Genomic DNA, 17756 nt, shown 5'->3' on the forward strand with positions numbered 1-17756 from the left:
TAATGTCTATATCATAAAAAAAATCATAATCAAGCTGTAGATCTATAATCTATATCTAAAATAATGTTATCAATACAGAAATCTAAAGTACATCTATATTCTATATATTTATTATAAACTAAAACAGTGACAATTATAATATATCTACTATAGACATAGACTTGTTGATAGACTCAAGCAGTTAGCTAGACTGGCTAGAGAGTAGAGTGAGATGATAATAGAATCTTAATCTAGATTTAACTAGATTCTATTTAAAATCTGAGAGGAGTAGTGAGTAGTCTGTACTCTGTACATGTAGAGACAGATGAGTCTGAAGTTGTCTAGATCTATATTCTAGTGCCTGTAGATTTATATTAAATAATAATTATAATATAGAATATTATCTATCTAAAATTTAAACATTATAATTATAGAGTCTAAGTTAAAAGACTAGTTAGAAGTCTTAGTTAACTCTGTTATTTTTTTTAAAGTGTTAAGTCTAGAGTCACTAGCTAATCTGTTTATATTTTTTTATATCTGCAATAGATTCTAAAGACAATTGGATGTATTACAGAGCCTTATCTAGAGTATTCTAGAGATAGAGACTAGATCTAGATATCTATATTTCTATATCTAGATCTATTTTAAAGATGAAGATTGTTTTTAATTTGAATGAACAAAGAGAAGTCGTAGATAATGTTAGTGTCGATGACAAGTGTTTTCCTCTAGTTGCTGGCATCCATCCATATTCACTCTCTTCGACTGACCCATCTCCTTTGTCAAGAGAGTCAGCTCTTTGGTTTAAAACCCTTGCAATCGATACAATTTATATTGATTGTAATAAAAGGTAAGAAAATATAAACCTTTTTAACACTTAAACCAATTTCAAGATGTAGCTCTCTAGATTCCAATCTAGATCTTTTATATTAAAGCTTTATATATATTTTTCAAAATTAAGACTTTTAATTATTTTAATAAATTTTAGTCCAAAATTATCTAGGGTAAAACTACCATATTGAAAACACTATAAAAAAAACACCTCCTTTTATATATATATATATATATATATATATATATTTGAATTTCCATAATGGTTAGACCTAGGAAAAACTTAAAACATCTAATAGATATAGCTAAAATATTGTCTAATTACTCATTGAAAAGATAAACTATGATTGGGACCAGAGCAGAAAAGACTATTTTCTTCCTTCTGCATTGTCGCAGCACTTTTTAAAATTTGGGCTTGGTCAGTGGTAAAAGCTAGTAATTGGTTTTACTTGTAAAAAACATTCATACATAAAAAAAAATTTATGTCAAAATAATGTTTAAGAAACATGTATTTATCTATAATATAAAGTTATAAAGCAGATAGTATGTATGTCCTGAATAAAGATCAAAACTGTTTGACCAATCTAGATAAATGTTCCTTAGATTATGTCGGAGACCGTAGTTTATATTTAATGTCCCTCCAACATCTGGAGGGCCCTAATGTAGTAACCTAATGAAACACTACAAGAAGACATGTCTTGATCCTAGGCTTTATTGAACAAGAATGACAAAACAGTTCACGATAACACAGTACACACACACACAAGCTGACCTGGACACCAAGACATTTTGACACACAAGAACAGATCAGTTCACAACACACAACAACATAGATACACAACATTCACCCCCGTTTAGTTTCTTTTCGCTGGCAAGTGATTTTTTTCCATTTTTCAATGGTGTTTTCCTCTGCTCTTAAAGCAGGTGGAACCATGTTCTCTGCAGATGTCTCCATGTGTTGGGAAACACCCAGCTAAGTCTCAGTGCCAATTGATGTTGAGAGACCTCAGAAGATGTCTCAAAGTCTATTGAAGTGAACTCATATACTACACACTCTGAAGATGAGTCACCTCTCAGAGCAAAATGGTGTAGTTAGACAGTTTCTTCCCGTCCATTTGGAAGACGTATGTGGGCATAGTTCTGATTAGATTCAATAAGCTCCACTTCATCTACCAGCGGATCATATTTGCTTTGTCTTGGATGCCTTCTCATTAGGACAGGCCCTGGAACAGATAGCCAGGTCGGCATAGAGACACCACAGGTGAACCTTCTTTTGTAGGAAAATATTCTTTCGTTTGTAGCAGTACATAGAGATCTAATTGAATGGAGAGTGTTGTTTAGGGCTAGCTCCCACTGTGTATTATGTAGCCCTCTTGACCTGATGACTAGAAGAATTGACTTCCAGAGAGTCGAGTTCATTTTTTCTACTTGCCCGTTCCCTTTGGCATTATATGCAGTGGTTCTGCTTTTTATTATGCCTTTACATCTGAGGAAAGATCGTAGCTCTTCAGACATGAAGGCTGATCCCCGGTCAGAATGTAAATATGAGGGCATTCTGAAAATGCTGAATAGGTTTGTGAAGCATCTAATTACTGTTTGAGTAGACATGTCAGGACATGCATATGCAAAAGGAAACCTTGAGTACTCATCAATAATTGTCAATAAATATTTATTTTTAGTGGTAGAAGGGAGTGGTCCCTTAAAGTCAATACTAAGTCTCTCAAATGGTGATGTGGCTTTTATTAAGCTTCCAGCAGATGGTTGATAAAAACGAGGTTTTATCTCTGCACAGATGGGGCAATTGCTTGCTACAGTTCTTATTTCTTCAACTGCATACGGAAGATTCTTTGACCGGACGAAATGGAGCATTCGCACTATGCCAGGATGACAAAGAGTGTTGTGAAGTTCTTTCAAAGACCTAGGGGTGGTTGTACTTGCACAGAATCCATGAGAAAGAGCATAAGCGGCCATGTTGTCAGCCCCCAGCCGGTAACACACATCAAAACTGTACATTGATTGTTCTATTCTCCACCTCTGAATTTTTGTCGTTTTTTATTTTACCGCGATGGCGAGGGTTAAGCATGAATGATGCAGACCTTTGATCCGTGGTGAGTTTGAAACATGACCCTAATAGAAAATGTCTTCATTTCTTGATTGATTCCATGATAGCCATTGCTTCTTTCTCTACTGAGGATTGACGTCTCTCACTAAGAGATAGTGTTCTGGAGAATAAGGCAACTGGTCTTTTGTTCTGGGATAAGGTAGCAGATATAGCGATATCTGATGCACCTGTTTCAACCTCCAGCGGCTTTTTTGTGGTCTACATTAGTGATAACAGCCATTTCTAGTTCTTTTTTTAGCGCTTGAAGTGTATCTTTGACTCTCTCAGGGAGTGGGAAAGTTCTGTTGTGTACTAAAGGATGGATCTTATCTGAGAAATGTTCTATCCAGTTGGCATAGTAGGAGAATAGACCTACAGCTGGCCTTTGTGCATTAAGTTTCTCGGGTGGAGGAAGTTGGTGCAAGGGCATTAGTCTGTCTGGGTCTGGCTTCATCTCATTAGGGGAGACTTCATAACCTAGTAATCTTATTCTTGAAGAAGCGTATGCACACTTTTCCTCATTAAGAGTTAGTCCATATTTTTTTATAGCCCCAAGAAATTTATGCAGATTTTTATCATGCTCTTCTCTGTCCTTACCACAAATGGTGATGTTATGAATATAAGCATATGTACCCTCCAGTGACTCTTGTTCTATGATCTTGTCCATTGTCCGTTGAAAATAGGCTACCCCGTTAGTTACTCCAAAGGGTATCCTACAGATTTGGTATAATTTCCCTTTAGCTTCAAAGGCAGTATAATGGTGATCAGTCTTTCTTAGAGGTATCTGATGGTATGCGTTGCGAGGATCAAGGGTGCTAAATATTTCATATTTAGCTATTTGAGAGACCATATCATCAATGGGAGGTAAGGGATAAACATCCCGAAGTGTGAACCGATTAACAGTTTGGCTGTAGTCCACTACCATTCTTCGTTTGTGTCATTCATTAGCTGATATTAAGACTTGAGCCCGCCATGGAGATGATGAGGGCTCAATGATGCCATCTTTTAAGAGTCTCTCAACTTCCGAATTGATGAATAGAGTGTCGTTTGCAGAATAACGTCTGGATTTTGTGGCGATAGGTCGACACTCTTTAAGCATATTTTGGAAAAGAGGAGCGGGTTCGACATTAGCAGCTTTCATTCCATTTAAGACCATTGATGGTTTAGGCCCCTGAAAAGAGATCTGTACACTCTCATGTTGTTCAAGGAAGTCGTGGCCTAAAATAACATCCTCACATAGGTTGTGAAGTATGTGTAGCTTGAAGTCTTTATAAGTGGAGCCTTTACTGTTAATGTCACCATTAACATGGCCTCGAGTATAACCAGTTAGGTTGGTGTTGGCCATAGATATAAGTTTTGATGAGTGAAAAGTTTTGAATCTATACTTTCTGACAGTCGATGCAGAAATGTAACTGTCCGAACTACCTGTATCGATGAGGGCATCAAGTGTAATGTTGTTAACTTGTATTTTCATTAAAGCACGAGATAGAGAAAACAAAGAGGCGGCTGTTATTGTACCGCTGAATCAGAGTTAGATCTGTAAACTGTAGAAAGTTTTGATTTGCATACCTTTTTTGTAGTGTCCCTTATTACCGCATTCATTACAGATTGCATCTTTAGTTGGGCATTTGCTACGAGAGTGGATAGCACCTCCACAAAAGTAGCACTTGCCTTGAGCTGCATCTATAGTAATGGGTGCCAAATCAATCTTGGCAATTCCGACGTATTGGATTGTTGTGCTTTTGGTGTTTGAAAAGTAGTGGCTTATTGCACGTTATATGTCATAGAAAGTTTCTGTGCCATCTCCAGAGATCTAGCTACCTCCAATGACTTTGCAAGGTCCAGAGATGAGTACTCTAAAAGTCTCTGCCTAATCTCTGGTGATGACATGCCACTTATGAATGCATCTCTGATGGCCTTGTTCTGGTTTTTGAGGGCAGAGGCTGCTCTGAAATGGCAGTCATTAGCCAGAAGTTTCAATCTTTGAACATACCTGTCAACACTCTGTCCCGTTTCCTGTATACAATCGGATAGGAGATAGCGAGCATAAACCTCATTGGTTTGTTTGACATAGAGTCCGTTTAGTGTAGTTACAGCAGTTTCAAAATTGGTACTGTCAGATATCAATTCATACACACCATGTGAGATAAAGTCACATAGTAGATCGAACTTCTCACCTTCTGGTACAGCTAGTTATAATGCAAATTTTTCGAATGTGTGAAGCCAGTTCTTCCAGATCCTTTGAGCGTCCGGATCATTAGGATCCACCACCAATTGTTCAGGTTTTAAAAAACGATCCATACTTGAAGCACAACTAAACCACTAAACTCTTGTTCAATAAACTGTAGTAACCTACTGGAACACTACAAGAAGACATGTCTTGATCCTAGGCTTTATTGAACAAGAATGACAAAACAGTTCATGATAACACAGTACACACACACACACAAGCTGACCTGGACACCAAGACATTTTGACACACAAGAACAGATCAGTTCACAACACACAATAACAACATAAATACACAACACCAAATATAGACAAAAAGTAGCTAATTGTAACTATATTAAAAACAAAATTATTTAACAAATCGGGTATTGAATATTAGATATAAATATATTGGCTGAACAAGTAAACCCATTTTCACACTCTACTTTTATTTTATTGGTTCACAACACACAATAACAACATAATTACACAACACCAAATATAGACAAAAAGTAGCTAATTGTAACTATATTAAAAACAAAATTATTTAACAAATCAGGAGTATTGAATATTAAATATGAATATATTGGCTGAACAAGTAAACCCATTTTCACACTCTACTTTTATTTTATTGGAGAAAAAATAATAAAAAAATGTAAAGGGAACATTCATTATGTTTAACATATAGATCTAAATTCAATCCATTCGAGCAGTAATTCCCAAACTAAGTCTATGACTATGGTTATCTCGAACACTTTTTTATTTGACTGTGGAGCCCTATTTTGGAGAGACACTCCTGTCAACATATTTCGCAGGTTAAGGTGGCTTCGCTTTGGTGGAAGAGGAGCCAGCCATTTTTCATATGGAATGCTTTTCTTCCAGAGCTGAAGCCCATGGTTTTTCACTGTCCATAGCTTTCTTGGTCACCATCTATCTCTCCATCTAGTGCCATGTAGGGCTATGTCTTCCCAATGATCAGTATGTTCACTGTTTTAGGTCCTGTTTTATTACATCCATGTGACGGTGGTGGGGGCGACCAGTTTTTCTTGAGCCAGACACAAGTTGCCTGTAAAGAATAACTTTCAGGACGCAATAGTCCTTCATCCTGCAAAAATGTCAGAGCCAGCGCATTGTCTGAGGACTGTAAAGATGCATGGAAGGATCTCAATATTACACACTCTCTCTTGCCATGTCATTTTCAAGATCCTTTGGAAGCAGCGCGTGTGAATTTAGTTTTCTCACTTGCATTGTGGATTTTTCAAACGCGTTGTGGATTATTAGTGAAAAGAGTACTCTAAAGAGGGTTGGAGCCAGGGCGCATCCTTGTTTAACTCACTGTTTATACGGAAACTTTCAGAGTAGGTGCCATTGAACTGCACAGTATCCATCATATTTTGGTGAAAGGAGACAATTACATTTAGCAGCTTGGGTGACAGTAATGTGTTAAGCTACCAAAAATTTACTAAACTGATTATATTTTTTGCTTAAAAAAATAGAGAATATACATTGAGATTTATAAACAAAAAAGATATGGTGTTTGATGATGGCAGACTAACCAGAAAAATGTAAAGCTTCCAGAACATTCCAGTTTTCATTTATATTGGTCCAAAGGGTATAGCAAATGCAGTTATATATATCTTTTGACATTTCTCTAGAATCCTTTTATGTAGCTGATATGGCATTTTTGTTTTTCTTTCTTTTGACTAAGGCAGCTTCATTTCTTTTGCACTCTGCAAGGTTTATACCAGCATGCACAGTCTGTTTCATGCTGTCCAGTCTTGGGCTATCTCCTCCCACATACTTTCGTTGATGCCCCGTGATTCTCATATCTCGCTAGCAGACAAAGAAATGGGGAAATATGGATCATACAAGTGTAACAAGTACTTCTTAATTAGACTCCCCTCTCCCCTCCAGAAAAAAAAAAGGAGAAACTGAAAAAACTATGCACTTAAGGCACATGATTATTTATTTGTACAAATATATTTACATTTTTTTTCCTTTTTTTGTGCAGTTTTATAAAAGTTGTTTTTATTATTAAATATATTTTTAATCAATTTATACACAATTAGATTGTTATAATTTACTATGTTAACATATTTTTTTAGGTTAATTTTTTGGGTTCCTGTGCTTAATGATGTTGATCCTGGAATAGTTTCTATGCGCAAGTCTGCACCTGCTGATTCTCCTTCAGAAACGTTTATACCAAGCAATGCAACAGCTCTTTTTGAAGATAGCAGCCATTATGAATTTGATGCCTCCTTGAAAGACATGATGGGAAAGTGTACAGAAATAGTCAAGAACTACTTAAAGAAGAAAATTTCCACAGAAGATTTTAATAAGAAAATAGCACACATTCTTCATGTCTATATTTTGAAGTCTGTCACTTTCAGTGAGGAGCATCTTTACAGTCTCAATAGAGCAAAGAGTTTAATTGAAGAACGCTTGAAAAAGGCAGAGATGAGTATTGTAGATGTGGCAGATAACATTGATAAGCTTAACAAGTGTCTTAATGCTTTAATGGCAAGCGTTCTTCAACAAGAAAACTTGGAGAGTGAGCTCTATTTGAGAACCTGTGACAAGGAATTTCTGAGAGTTTTCCTCAATAGAACAGAAGGGGAGCTTGAGAGGCAAAATTTAATGTTGGAAGCAGAGCAAAGTAAAGTAAACTGGGCCAAATCAAATGAGGATGTAGGGTGGAAGATAGAGGAACTTCAAGAAAAAAGAAATAAGCTTTTCAAGGATATAGAAAAGCTGATCAAAGTCAGAGAGGCTATAAAAAATGTTATTTCCAGGAAGGAAAAAACTAAAAGGAAAGTGAAAAATGCAGACACTGTACCCAACTGTTTTCATAATATCTTTGTTGAGATCAACAGAAGAATAAGTGTGGAGACTTTGGCCCTTGATGCTTTGTGTAATGATAAGGTTAACATCAGTGCTGCCAGAGAGGCCACAGTGGCTGCCATTATTGAGCTGAGCACCAGCGGCAGGAATTCCAACAGGGAAACTAAGTTTGACCCAGATGACTGCACTGACTTCTTGCCTGGCACTGAACATGTAGAGAAGCCTGACATGTGGCTCACATTCCAAGAAAGAGTCACCCGTGTGTTGGAGCATACAGCTTCAGAGCCTTACAAAATTCACAAACGAGGCTGTGAGGCTTTGCGGGATCAAATCAATCTCGCCCTCAGTGAATATTCCCTTGTAGTTGACACTGGGTTAAAGTCTAACAGTGTCCCTGGGCATCAAGGACCAGTGAGTGAGACACCAGATAACACTTTATATGATAGCCTAAATTTATCAAAGAGAAAAATCTCAAAACCAGAACATGTTATTTTTGAAGAAGATACAAATGTTAACACTGCAGCCTTAACTGACCATGACAACAAAGACATTCAATATAGGAACCACACTGCTGGTACATCATTTAAGACTTTCAGAGAATCATGTTCTGGTGTCAGTTCAGTCTTACCACAGGCGGACAATATAACAGTACAATTGGCTCTTAAATCTCTGATGAAGCAGGTAGATAACATTAAAGGAGCCATGCAAGCTCTCTTCTGTGATGTTGTGGAAACCTTGTCTATACATATTTGCCAGAATTCTGTAGACTCTGTACCAGAACAACTTGAACTACTGTGGAAGTCATATGAGAGATCATTTTGTCAGGTAAGTAATATATAAACTACTCACTGTAGCTAAGTTGCTATCTAATGTTGTGAAGCAGGTTTTCAGTCTGAGCCTTGGTGACATAAGTCAGGCAAGATTTTTTTGCTCAGGATTTTACGCCTACACAGTTTTGAGGAGTAGTTGACAGTTTTGGAAAGTAATAGTCTCTGGTGATGACCATATAATAACAAGTAAACCTTACTTGCTCTTATCCTCACATCAAAAGGGGATTAAAAACATATATTTAAAAAAAAATGTTTTTACATGATTTATATTCACCTTCAACCACCCTCACCTAGCCCTTAGTCTGTTAGACCGTTGGGGCACCAAAAAAGATTAGTCAACAGTCTTTCTCCATTCCTCTCTGTCTTTTGTCTTGGATAGAACCTCTTTCAATGGCAGGCCCATCCATTCTGTAATGATGTCTTTCCATCACTTTTTCTGTCTGCCCCTTCTTCTTTTTCCTGATACTGTTCCCTGAAGGATGGTCTCTGCAAGCCCTGAAGACCTTGTAATATGTCCATAGAGTTTGTATTTGTTTAAAATAGTTAGCAGGTCATAGTGAGAGGTTCAATCACTGTAGTAACCCTGTCTCTAATCCCTTCGTTTGTGATTTGGTCTTTAAATGTGATACCTAGGATCCTTTGTAGTATCTCAATTCCATTGTTAGGATCCTCCTCTCTAGCTCTGCATTAAGCCTCCAAGACTCGCAAGTTTTTAAGAATGTGACCATGACCAGCAACTTTTGGTGTCAAGGACTATGCCTTTGTCTATCCATATTGTTTTGAGTTGTGCAAGTGCTGCTGTTGACTTTGCAATTCAGGCTAGTAGTTGGGTTTGGTTCCCTCATCTGAAATGATAGCGCCAAGGTTTTTAAAACTACTGACACTAGTCAGCTTTTTACCTTTTTGCCCCTTTTAAAGCCTTGTTGGTTATTTGTCATAATTTTGAGTTTTTCTGCATTTTTTTTGCATACCTCATGCTGCAGAAGTCTTGTCTATGCGCATCACCAAGTCAGCTAGTTCTTCTTTTGTCCCTGCTAGGCTATTTATGTTGTATAATACAGAAAGTTGTGTTTTTTTTACTTAATATACAGGTGAGAACTTTTATCCATCCTAAATCATCTTAAGAGCCTATCAATCAACTTCTTATGGTTTCAAAACTAAATTTGTAGCAGTAATTTCTTTTTTAATACAAAACTGCTGTAGCAAATAAACCTCAAGAGGACCATTGCTTCATTAGCACTGCTTCCTTAATTTAGAATATTTATTGTGTACTTGTAAAAAAAAATATTTTCATAATAGTGTAAGTTGTTGTTTTTTTTTAATAAATATTTCAATAAAATAATTTCCATATATAATTTTTAGTTCAATTCTTGTAAACATCTGTTTTCATTATTTTTAGGAAATGTTGAATGACTTGAATAAGCTTTACTACACTGGACTTCAAGTTGGTATACACAGTGCATATCAGGCCTTAACTAAAGAGCCTCTGCATGAGATTCTCAAAGGAGATAAAATTCTGGATTTGTTTTTTGGTTCAAAACCTGACTTTGTTGGCAACAGTGCAGCAGTCCCATTGGTCCACTCAGCATTGGACACTATCTCTATAGCCAAATCTGTGTCTTTACTAAGTCTGGACATTCGTCATTGTGCCATTGATGATCTGTACAATATAGCAAATTCTGACAGTCTGAGCCTGCAACAGAAGATGCAGCTTGATGACAAAGATGACATAGATGAAGTGGTTGCTGATAGTGCTAGCTCTGAGTCATCAGATGTGTCGAATGAAACTGAAACTTCCTCTAATTGTACAGACATAAAGCCAGACAGTGGAAACGAAGAACTACTGAGCATTGATGAAACTGAAATTGCACATCCAGGTCTATCTCAGAACTGGGCTAGTCTCAGTAACCGTGATAAAATAGCAGAGGTTTTGGATCCTGTTCTCACCCCGTTCCGAAAGTATGTAAAGAAATGTCTTGACGCCAACTGTTTTTTAGATAAAGTACGCTACATCACAAAGGCTATAGAAGACCTCAACCGGGACATTTCCCGTCTTTATGGCCCAACCCACCAGTCTGCATGTGATGACATTATAACAATGTTGGTGCTAGCTTTGTCTAATATGTCTGAGGATGTGTTTGTGGGCCTATATATCGACCTTAGGCTTCTAATGGACATTCTGCCCACCTTTTTGAGTGGCACTTTGTATGACTACAACCTTGTTTCCCTCTTTGCAGCATATGATTTTCTCTTCTCTCGGAATGTATGCAACAGTGTTATCAAGAAGTACCCTGGCAGCTTCAAGAGAAAGTCTGAGCGAGGGCGTGTTTAAATGTGAACACTGTATTATCCTCATAATTATTTGTTTTCTTGTCAGAGCAGCTGTGTGCAGCCTTTAAAAGTATCTCTATTTAAATTTTTTTGGACAACTATTATTTAGCCCTGCCTGTCCTTCTAACACAGATAAGCCTCATTTTATCCTGAACTTATTTTTATACTTTGTTTAGATAAATGTGTGCAATAGTAGCCTGTTTTAATTGTATTAAATAGTTATCAATTTTTTTTTTACTTGTACAGTTGATGAAAAACACTAAACTAGTAGTTATGAAGTCTTTCTTTCCTTTTATTTATTTATAAAGTTAAAAAGAAACCAATAGTCTATTTATTATTAGTTTATAGTAAAAGAATAGTTTTTTTTGGTAAGGTACTACACTTCACTTAGGATTTGTTACATAGGGCAGTGATGCTAATGCTAACTTAAGTAGAAAATTTAGAATGGCTAGATTATGCATTAGTCTTACATCTTTCCATCAATCAATTTAATGGAATACAAGATAAATTGGTGGCTTATTGTTTATGACACATGGTTTTTACTTATGCTGTGTAGTTTGATAAATAGATGATATAGGCTTATTGATAGATTCAATGCCTCAATTACCAAAGCTTTTTGAAAAGCCTGAATCAATATTTTTTTTTCTACAATAAGTAACCATTTCAAAGCACTACAAACCAGGAGATATTGCTAGTGTCAAAACATTTTAATCATATTTGCCATAGTTGTTATTAAGTTTTTTGCTTGGCCTTGTAGCCCAATTTTTTAAGTTTTTTTTTCCAAAATGCTTTTTCTTACTATAGCAAATACAGCCTAAATTGTCACATTTAGGCTGTAATAGGTTCAAAGTATGGATTTGAAAAAGTGTTGAAATATTAGCTGCAATTTTTATCATTGGTGGAAAGTGACCGAACATATCTGGTCTCAATCCTTAAGTTTATCAAACCAGGTATTACTGCTAAGCCTTTTTACCTGCTCCATTAAAAAATTTAGATTAATGACAAAGCTTTTAAAAGGACCATATCCTCTATTATTTCCTTAGTGATTTAAAGAGGCTTAGAACAAATTTTACAAGAGAGGGTTTCATTAAATGAGGTTAAACTTAAAATCAATGTGTATGTTGCTTTAGAAAGAGTGTAGAACTTCAGTTTCACACTAACTTGTGTCACAGTGTTAAATGATTAGTTTTGGGTCATTGTCTCCACTTGTTTTCAACAGTATTGTCTATGTTTAAACCTTTCATCATTCCCTAATCACGGGCATCCCAGAGAAATATTTTCGCAGTGTACAATAATTTTATATACTTCGAAAAGCCTTCTTAATAAAATGTTTATATACAGGGTGGTCGCTAGAAAAGTGGAAAATTTGTCAAACAGCTATTTATTTTTACAAAGAATAACTTTTAAAAAGTTTTCTAAAGGCATAATATGTTTTATTACACTCATAGATGCCAGAAATGTCGTCCGTACACATCAAGCTCCATACGCAGTCATTGATTACACAAGTATGGACTTTTGGAGCTTGTTATTATGATCTCATCTAACCCTCAAATTTTCCGCTTTTCTAGTGACCACCCTGTATTTTATTTTATTCACTAATTTTTATCTTCCATTGTTTCTTCTTCATTTCTTAGATCCTCTGTACAGTCAATAGTAAGGATAAGTCTTTTATTTTTTCTTTTGTTAATATAATTTTTGAATAGGGAAATATTGTTTTGTTTCTCTTTGAACTATCCCAGCGTTTCATCAATGCAAACTGTTTGTTTATTTTAACATGCCAAATTTTATTCCTTTTTTTCAAAACAGTGATAAGAATCTTATACATACTATTGTTTGAGAATGATGCATTTTTACAAATGAAATATACACTTTGCAAATTTTTATTAAATTTTTTAATTCTAAATATTTTAATTCTACATTTGTGTAAAAATGATAAATCTAGGTAAAACCCTATGCCAAGTGTTTCCAACATAAAAACTAAGTCTTCTCTTTTTTGAAAAACTTTCCCTCTTTTTTTTTGTTTTACTTCCACTTACAGTAACTATTTAGTAGGAACTATCCCATGTCAGTCTTTCCATAATATTTTGTAAAAATTCAGATGCTTGCAAATTTAATTTGTAAATATATAGAATTATATGAAACTCTTTTATTAAAAGTTGAGCATTTTGTCATGATAACAAGTAAGAATTACTTCCACCTAAAGACTATATATATGGTATATATATATATTTCTTAAAAAGCATTAGGAAGGAAAAAAAAGCCAACATTTCCATTAAGTTACAGATATTCATTACAAAAAAAAATGTAATATTCTTTTTTTTTATTATTATTATCAAAGTTTTTTACAGCAGTGTTTTTCAAACTGTGATTCCCCTACCACTGGTGACACTTCAAAACATGCCATGAGGTCTTTTATTTTCAACAAATCAATGTCTAAATGTTTTTTCCATTTTTGTCTTTTTATACTTTTCCATCTAAATTTATCTCTACAAAGAAGCAAAAGTATGTCTCACACTAAACACATCAGCAAGATGGAATAAATTGATAATGTTTTACAGTATTTTACATTTGAACAATGTTAGCCTGTTAAATTTGTTCTTGTTAGCCAGAATCTGAAGTCAGATAAAAGAAATCAAGCACATGACTTTGCAGTCATCTATTTATACACCTTCCCCCCCCCCCTCCCTTTTTTTTTTAAAAATAATTCTTTAATTTAGGATATTTGATTAAATTTCATGTTAAAGTATAGTGATTATAATGAATTTTCTTTCAGAAGAATGAATACATGTGAACATTAATGCATTGATATTGTTACTTCAGTAAACTGGCCAAGTGGTACATGTTTAAAAAAGTTTGAAAAGCACTTTGTTAAAGAGTGGAAAGAATCCGTTTTTGGAATAAAAACATTTTATATATTGTCAATGCTTGAAGTCTGGTGACACTGCTTATATAGCTAGCCCTATCGAGCTATCTGGTTCAAGGTTTATAGAATGAGGATGAGATGCTAAACTTATTACAAACCAAGGAAATAATTATTATATACCAATGAAATTTTTCAGTTCTCTCACCTACTTGAATCTCTTCTGCAAGCATTTATTAAATTATCAGCTCATTAAATGTAGAATTAGTCAGTGCATAGATTACAAATTCTCACTTAACTACTGATTTAGGAACTGCTGGCCAAGACCTGAAAAAAAAAAATCTGTTTTTCACATAATAGGCCCCTATCAAAGTATGACCTAGTTGACCCACTTGTGCGAAGTTTTCAGACATAGCGCTTTACATGTTAGATAAATAAGTTTAAAAAAAAACAACAATTATGTATTTATCATTCTTGTTATTTATGTTGCCAAAATACATTAAAATATACAATGAAGATTATGCCAATAATATGTAAATGCAATGGCCTATATATAATCTATAATGATTTTCTTGTAAGCTGTTAATATTGCAATGATTTCTTAATTTCTTTGTTTAAATTTAATTAAAAGGTACAATTTCTAGCCATAGTTTATTATATTTTTAAAGTAACGGAGAATGAAACCAATTCTTTTAATATGATTATGTCAATATTTGTCTTTTGATAACAATGACATCATTTTGTTTACAACACATTCTGTTACGTATTCTATTTTGAATATACTGTAATTGGGATATACGCTCCATTTATGATTGTCTTTTATGGTTTGAATTTTAGATCATATTCGTTGAGAAAAAGTGTGTAAATAGCTGTAAAGATTTGAATTCTAGATCATATTTATTGACAAATTTTTTGTAAATAGGAGTAAAGGTTTTATCACGACAATACCTTTGAAAAATAGTTGTTTTTTTAAGATCTTGATTTAAAATGTCTTTTTTTTTTTACTTTTTAAATTTCATAAATGACTTCTTAGATGCACACAAGTAGCTCAACACTTATTTTTAGTTGACCTTGTGTAGACGAATGAGTCATAGGATGTCTCTGTGAACTATTTTAAAAGGACATTATAATTACACATTGTACTTCAAGAACTATTTTAAAAGGACATTATAATTACACATTGTACTTCAAGAACTATTTTAAAAGGACATTATAATTACACATTGTACTTCAAGAACTATTTTAAAAGGACATTATAATTACACATTGTACTTCAAGAACTATTTTAAAAGGACATTATAATTACACATTGTACTTCAAGAACTATTTTCTTCTTTAACTGCTGTTAAGGGTTCTGTTTGGAATACACTATCAGCAAAGTACATCTTTAGGATGCATATGCAGAATGAAGTTTACTAGAGCATTGTGCGTGCTCATATAACAACAAAATGCAAATATTTTCTGCATTAATTAATTCAATTTTTTATTGTATGAATTTCGTCCTCTGTTGTTATGTAAAATCTTTTAATTTGTAGTGGTCCAATGTATGATCAGACTAAATGATTTGAGTAGGTCCTGGCATATTTGTAACATTTCAACATTGTGTATTTATATCTAAATCTATCTTTGTAATTATGCAGATTTTTAATGTTTATCTAACTCAAGGTCTGTTTGTGTATTTTAACAGGGTTTTTTCAAATCATCACCAATCCTATACACATTTTATTTTTTTTGTACTTAATTTTATGGACCTCATTCTTTTGGATCTTAGGATCAGTGAAAGTTTGATGAATTTCAAATATTATTATAGTCCATTTTTCTTTTAAATTAATTTGAATATTAAACCAAAAGAAAAAAGTAACTTTTTTTTTATAAACTTTACATTTACACAAGAATTTGATTTAAAAACTATGACTGTCTATAATTATAACTACCTGCCTTTATAATAGAAAAAAAAATATGTGGATGTATCATGGGTGTGTCTGTGTGTCAGTGCCAAAAAAATACATTTTATGAATATTGTGAGCAAAATGCCTTTCTAGAACTGCAATAAGTACCTCTGACATAGTAGATACTTAAAAGTGATTTTATTCCTAGAATTTCGGACACATTAGTTAAATTTAGGATAAAAAAAAATCTGCTGCAGTGTAAACCAAAACTTACTTAGTAAACATAATCTGTCAATACTGTATGCTATATAACTTTATTTCAAAGCAATCCCTACATTTGAAAGTGATGTTTTTAAAATGACTTCAACGGCATAGAACAGACCATAGTTCAGTACCTAGCAAAGAGTTGCTTCCCTTGTTACCTTTCACTTCGTCAAAAGACTGGTTTGTTTTGTCGTCTGTAATTCGTTAGTTTTTCTAAAAGTCTCACACTGTTTGACTTGGCTGCATCCTCTTCTGGCACCTTACAACTTCACGTGTAGGAAATCGTTTGGAAAGATATTCAAAGTTATGACATTTTTTATATGTATATTTTTCTTCTCTTTAAATTATGTTTGATTACAACTTTTGATATTGGTGATATGTAGACTGTCTTGTTTTTCCTTGCGTCCGCCTGTCACTTTGGGGAGCTCGACAAATGTGTTGACCCAAAGGGAGGTTTAATTATTATTTATATTAAAAAATTACGGCTACAAAAGGTACTTATAACATTCGTCAAAAAAAGGAAAAGCTCTATTTCAGTTTAAGTTCTCCGTTATGTCCGCTTTGCCTTCTGGTACCAAAGTACGGACTCACAGTGGCTGCCTACGAGTTTTGTGAAAACAATCATCCATTATCTTTTGTTTTTGTTTTTCAACGTATCAGTTATGCTTTAAGATTTATTGGGATTGTCTAGCATTACACCTCGATAATACTATCGATTACTTTTTCGTTTTGCATAAGTTAAATGTGTGATAGTGTTGAGCAGATCTATGCAGTTGCCTACATTCAAAGTGTCTGGCTTTATTTCTCCCTACTCGAGCACGTCAGGCTGTCTCTGTTACCTACTAGACAGTAGACATTCTAGTATTCAGCCTTTAAAAAGCTAACAGGGTGGTTCCCATATCCCCGCTACATTGTCTGTGTACATTTGGCCAGAGTTGAACGTTCTAGATTAGAGGCCAATACACTCGGTAGAACTCAAAATATCCGGTGCGAATCGTGCAAGAATTGGTGATGATTATTATTTATACTATTGTTACATACTATTGCACAGATGAAATGAGATCGGCTCATTATTTAAATACTATGTGCTTAGCTGGGAGTGTCTCTAGATCAATGCTCTCTCATTTGTAGTAAAATAGTTAGGCTCTTTAAACGTTTCCAATGGGATAGCCACTTTTTCATGCTGCCAAGAGCCTGTTGACCGGGCGCTTAGATCTTAAGTCACACCCACTACTGCCACTGTCTCAACTTTTCGTTGACTTTTCTGTGATTTATCTTAATAGGCTAGTCATCTTGCTTGCAAACCTCCACGTTTGCTAATTTCTCACGACCTTATAAAAGAATAGTTTTGTTTTATCACATCGCCTGCATCAAAGAAGATTGTACAAGCCAATACCACAGACAGACTTTTATGTCCATTGTACATTGTATTTGTATTGATCACGTGTTTGTTTTTTTAAATTGCATAAACAACAGTTGTGTCTGTAACAAAAATCTGCCAGTATGATTATTTTTTGAAGGAAATCTGACTTATCTTTGTAATGTTTTGCGAATTCAAAAAAAAAAGTTTTGCTTGTTTTTCTTCGTAATTAATTTTGTTGTATTGATTTGTTTATATTCTCACA

At 34.3% G+C, this 17756-nt stretch overlaps 1 protein-coding gene across 1 annotated transcript; it reads left to right on the forward strand.

Annotated features, from left to right (window-relative positions):
• The first annotated feature begins 487 nt into the window (after positions 1–487).
• Positions 488–15921, forward strand: LOC106066709 (uncharacterized). Its single transcript, XM_013225788.2, has 3 exons — positions 488–826; positions 7222–8782; positions 10187–15921. Exons 1-3 carry the CDS (start codon positions 630–632, stop codon positions 11117–11119), a joined length of 2691 nt encoding a protein of 896 aa, XP_013081242.2. The 5' UTR covers positions 488–629; the 3' UTR covers positions 11120–15921.
• Positions 15922–17756: the final 1835 nt, after the last annotated feature.

The sequence above is a fragment of the Biomphalaria glabrata genome, chromosome 9 (genome assembly GCF_947242115.1).
Source record: "Biomphalaria glabrata chromosome 9, xgBioGlab47.1, whole genome shotgun sequence".
NCBI lineage: Eukaryota > Metazoa > Mollusca > Gastropoda > Planorbidae > Biomphalaria > Biomphalaria glabrata.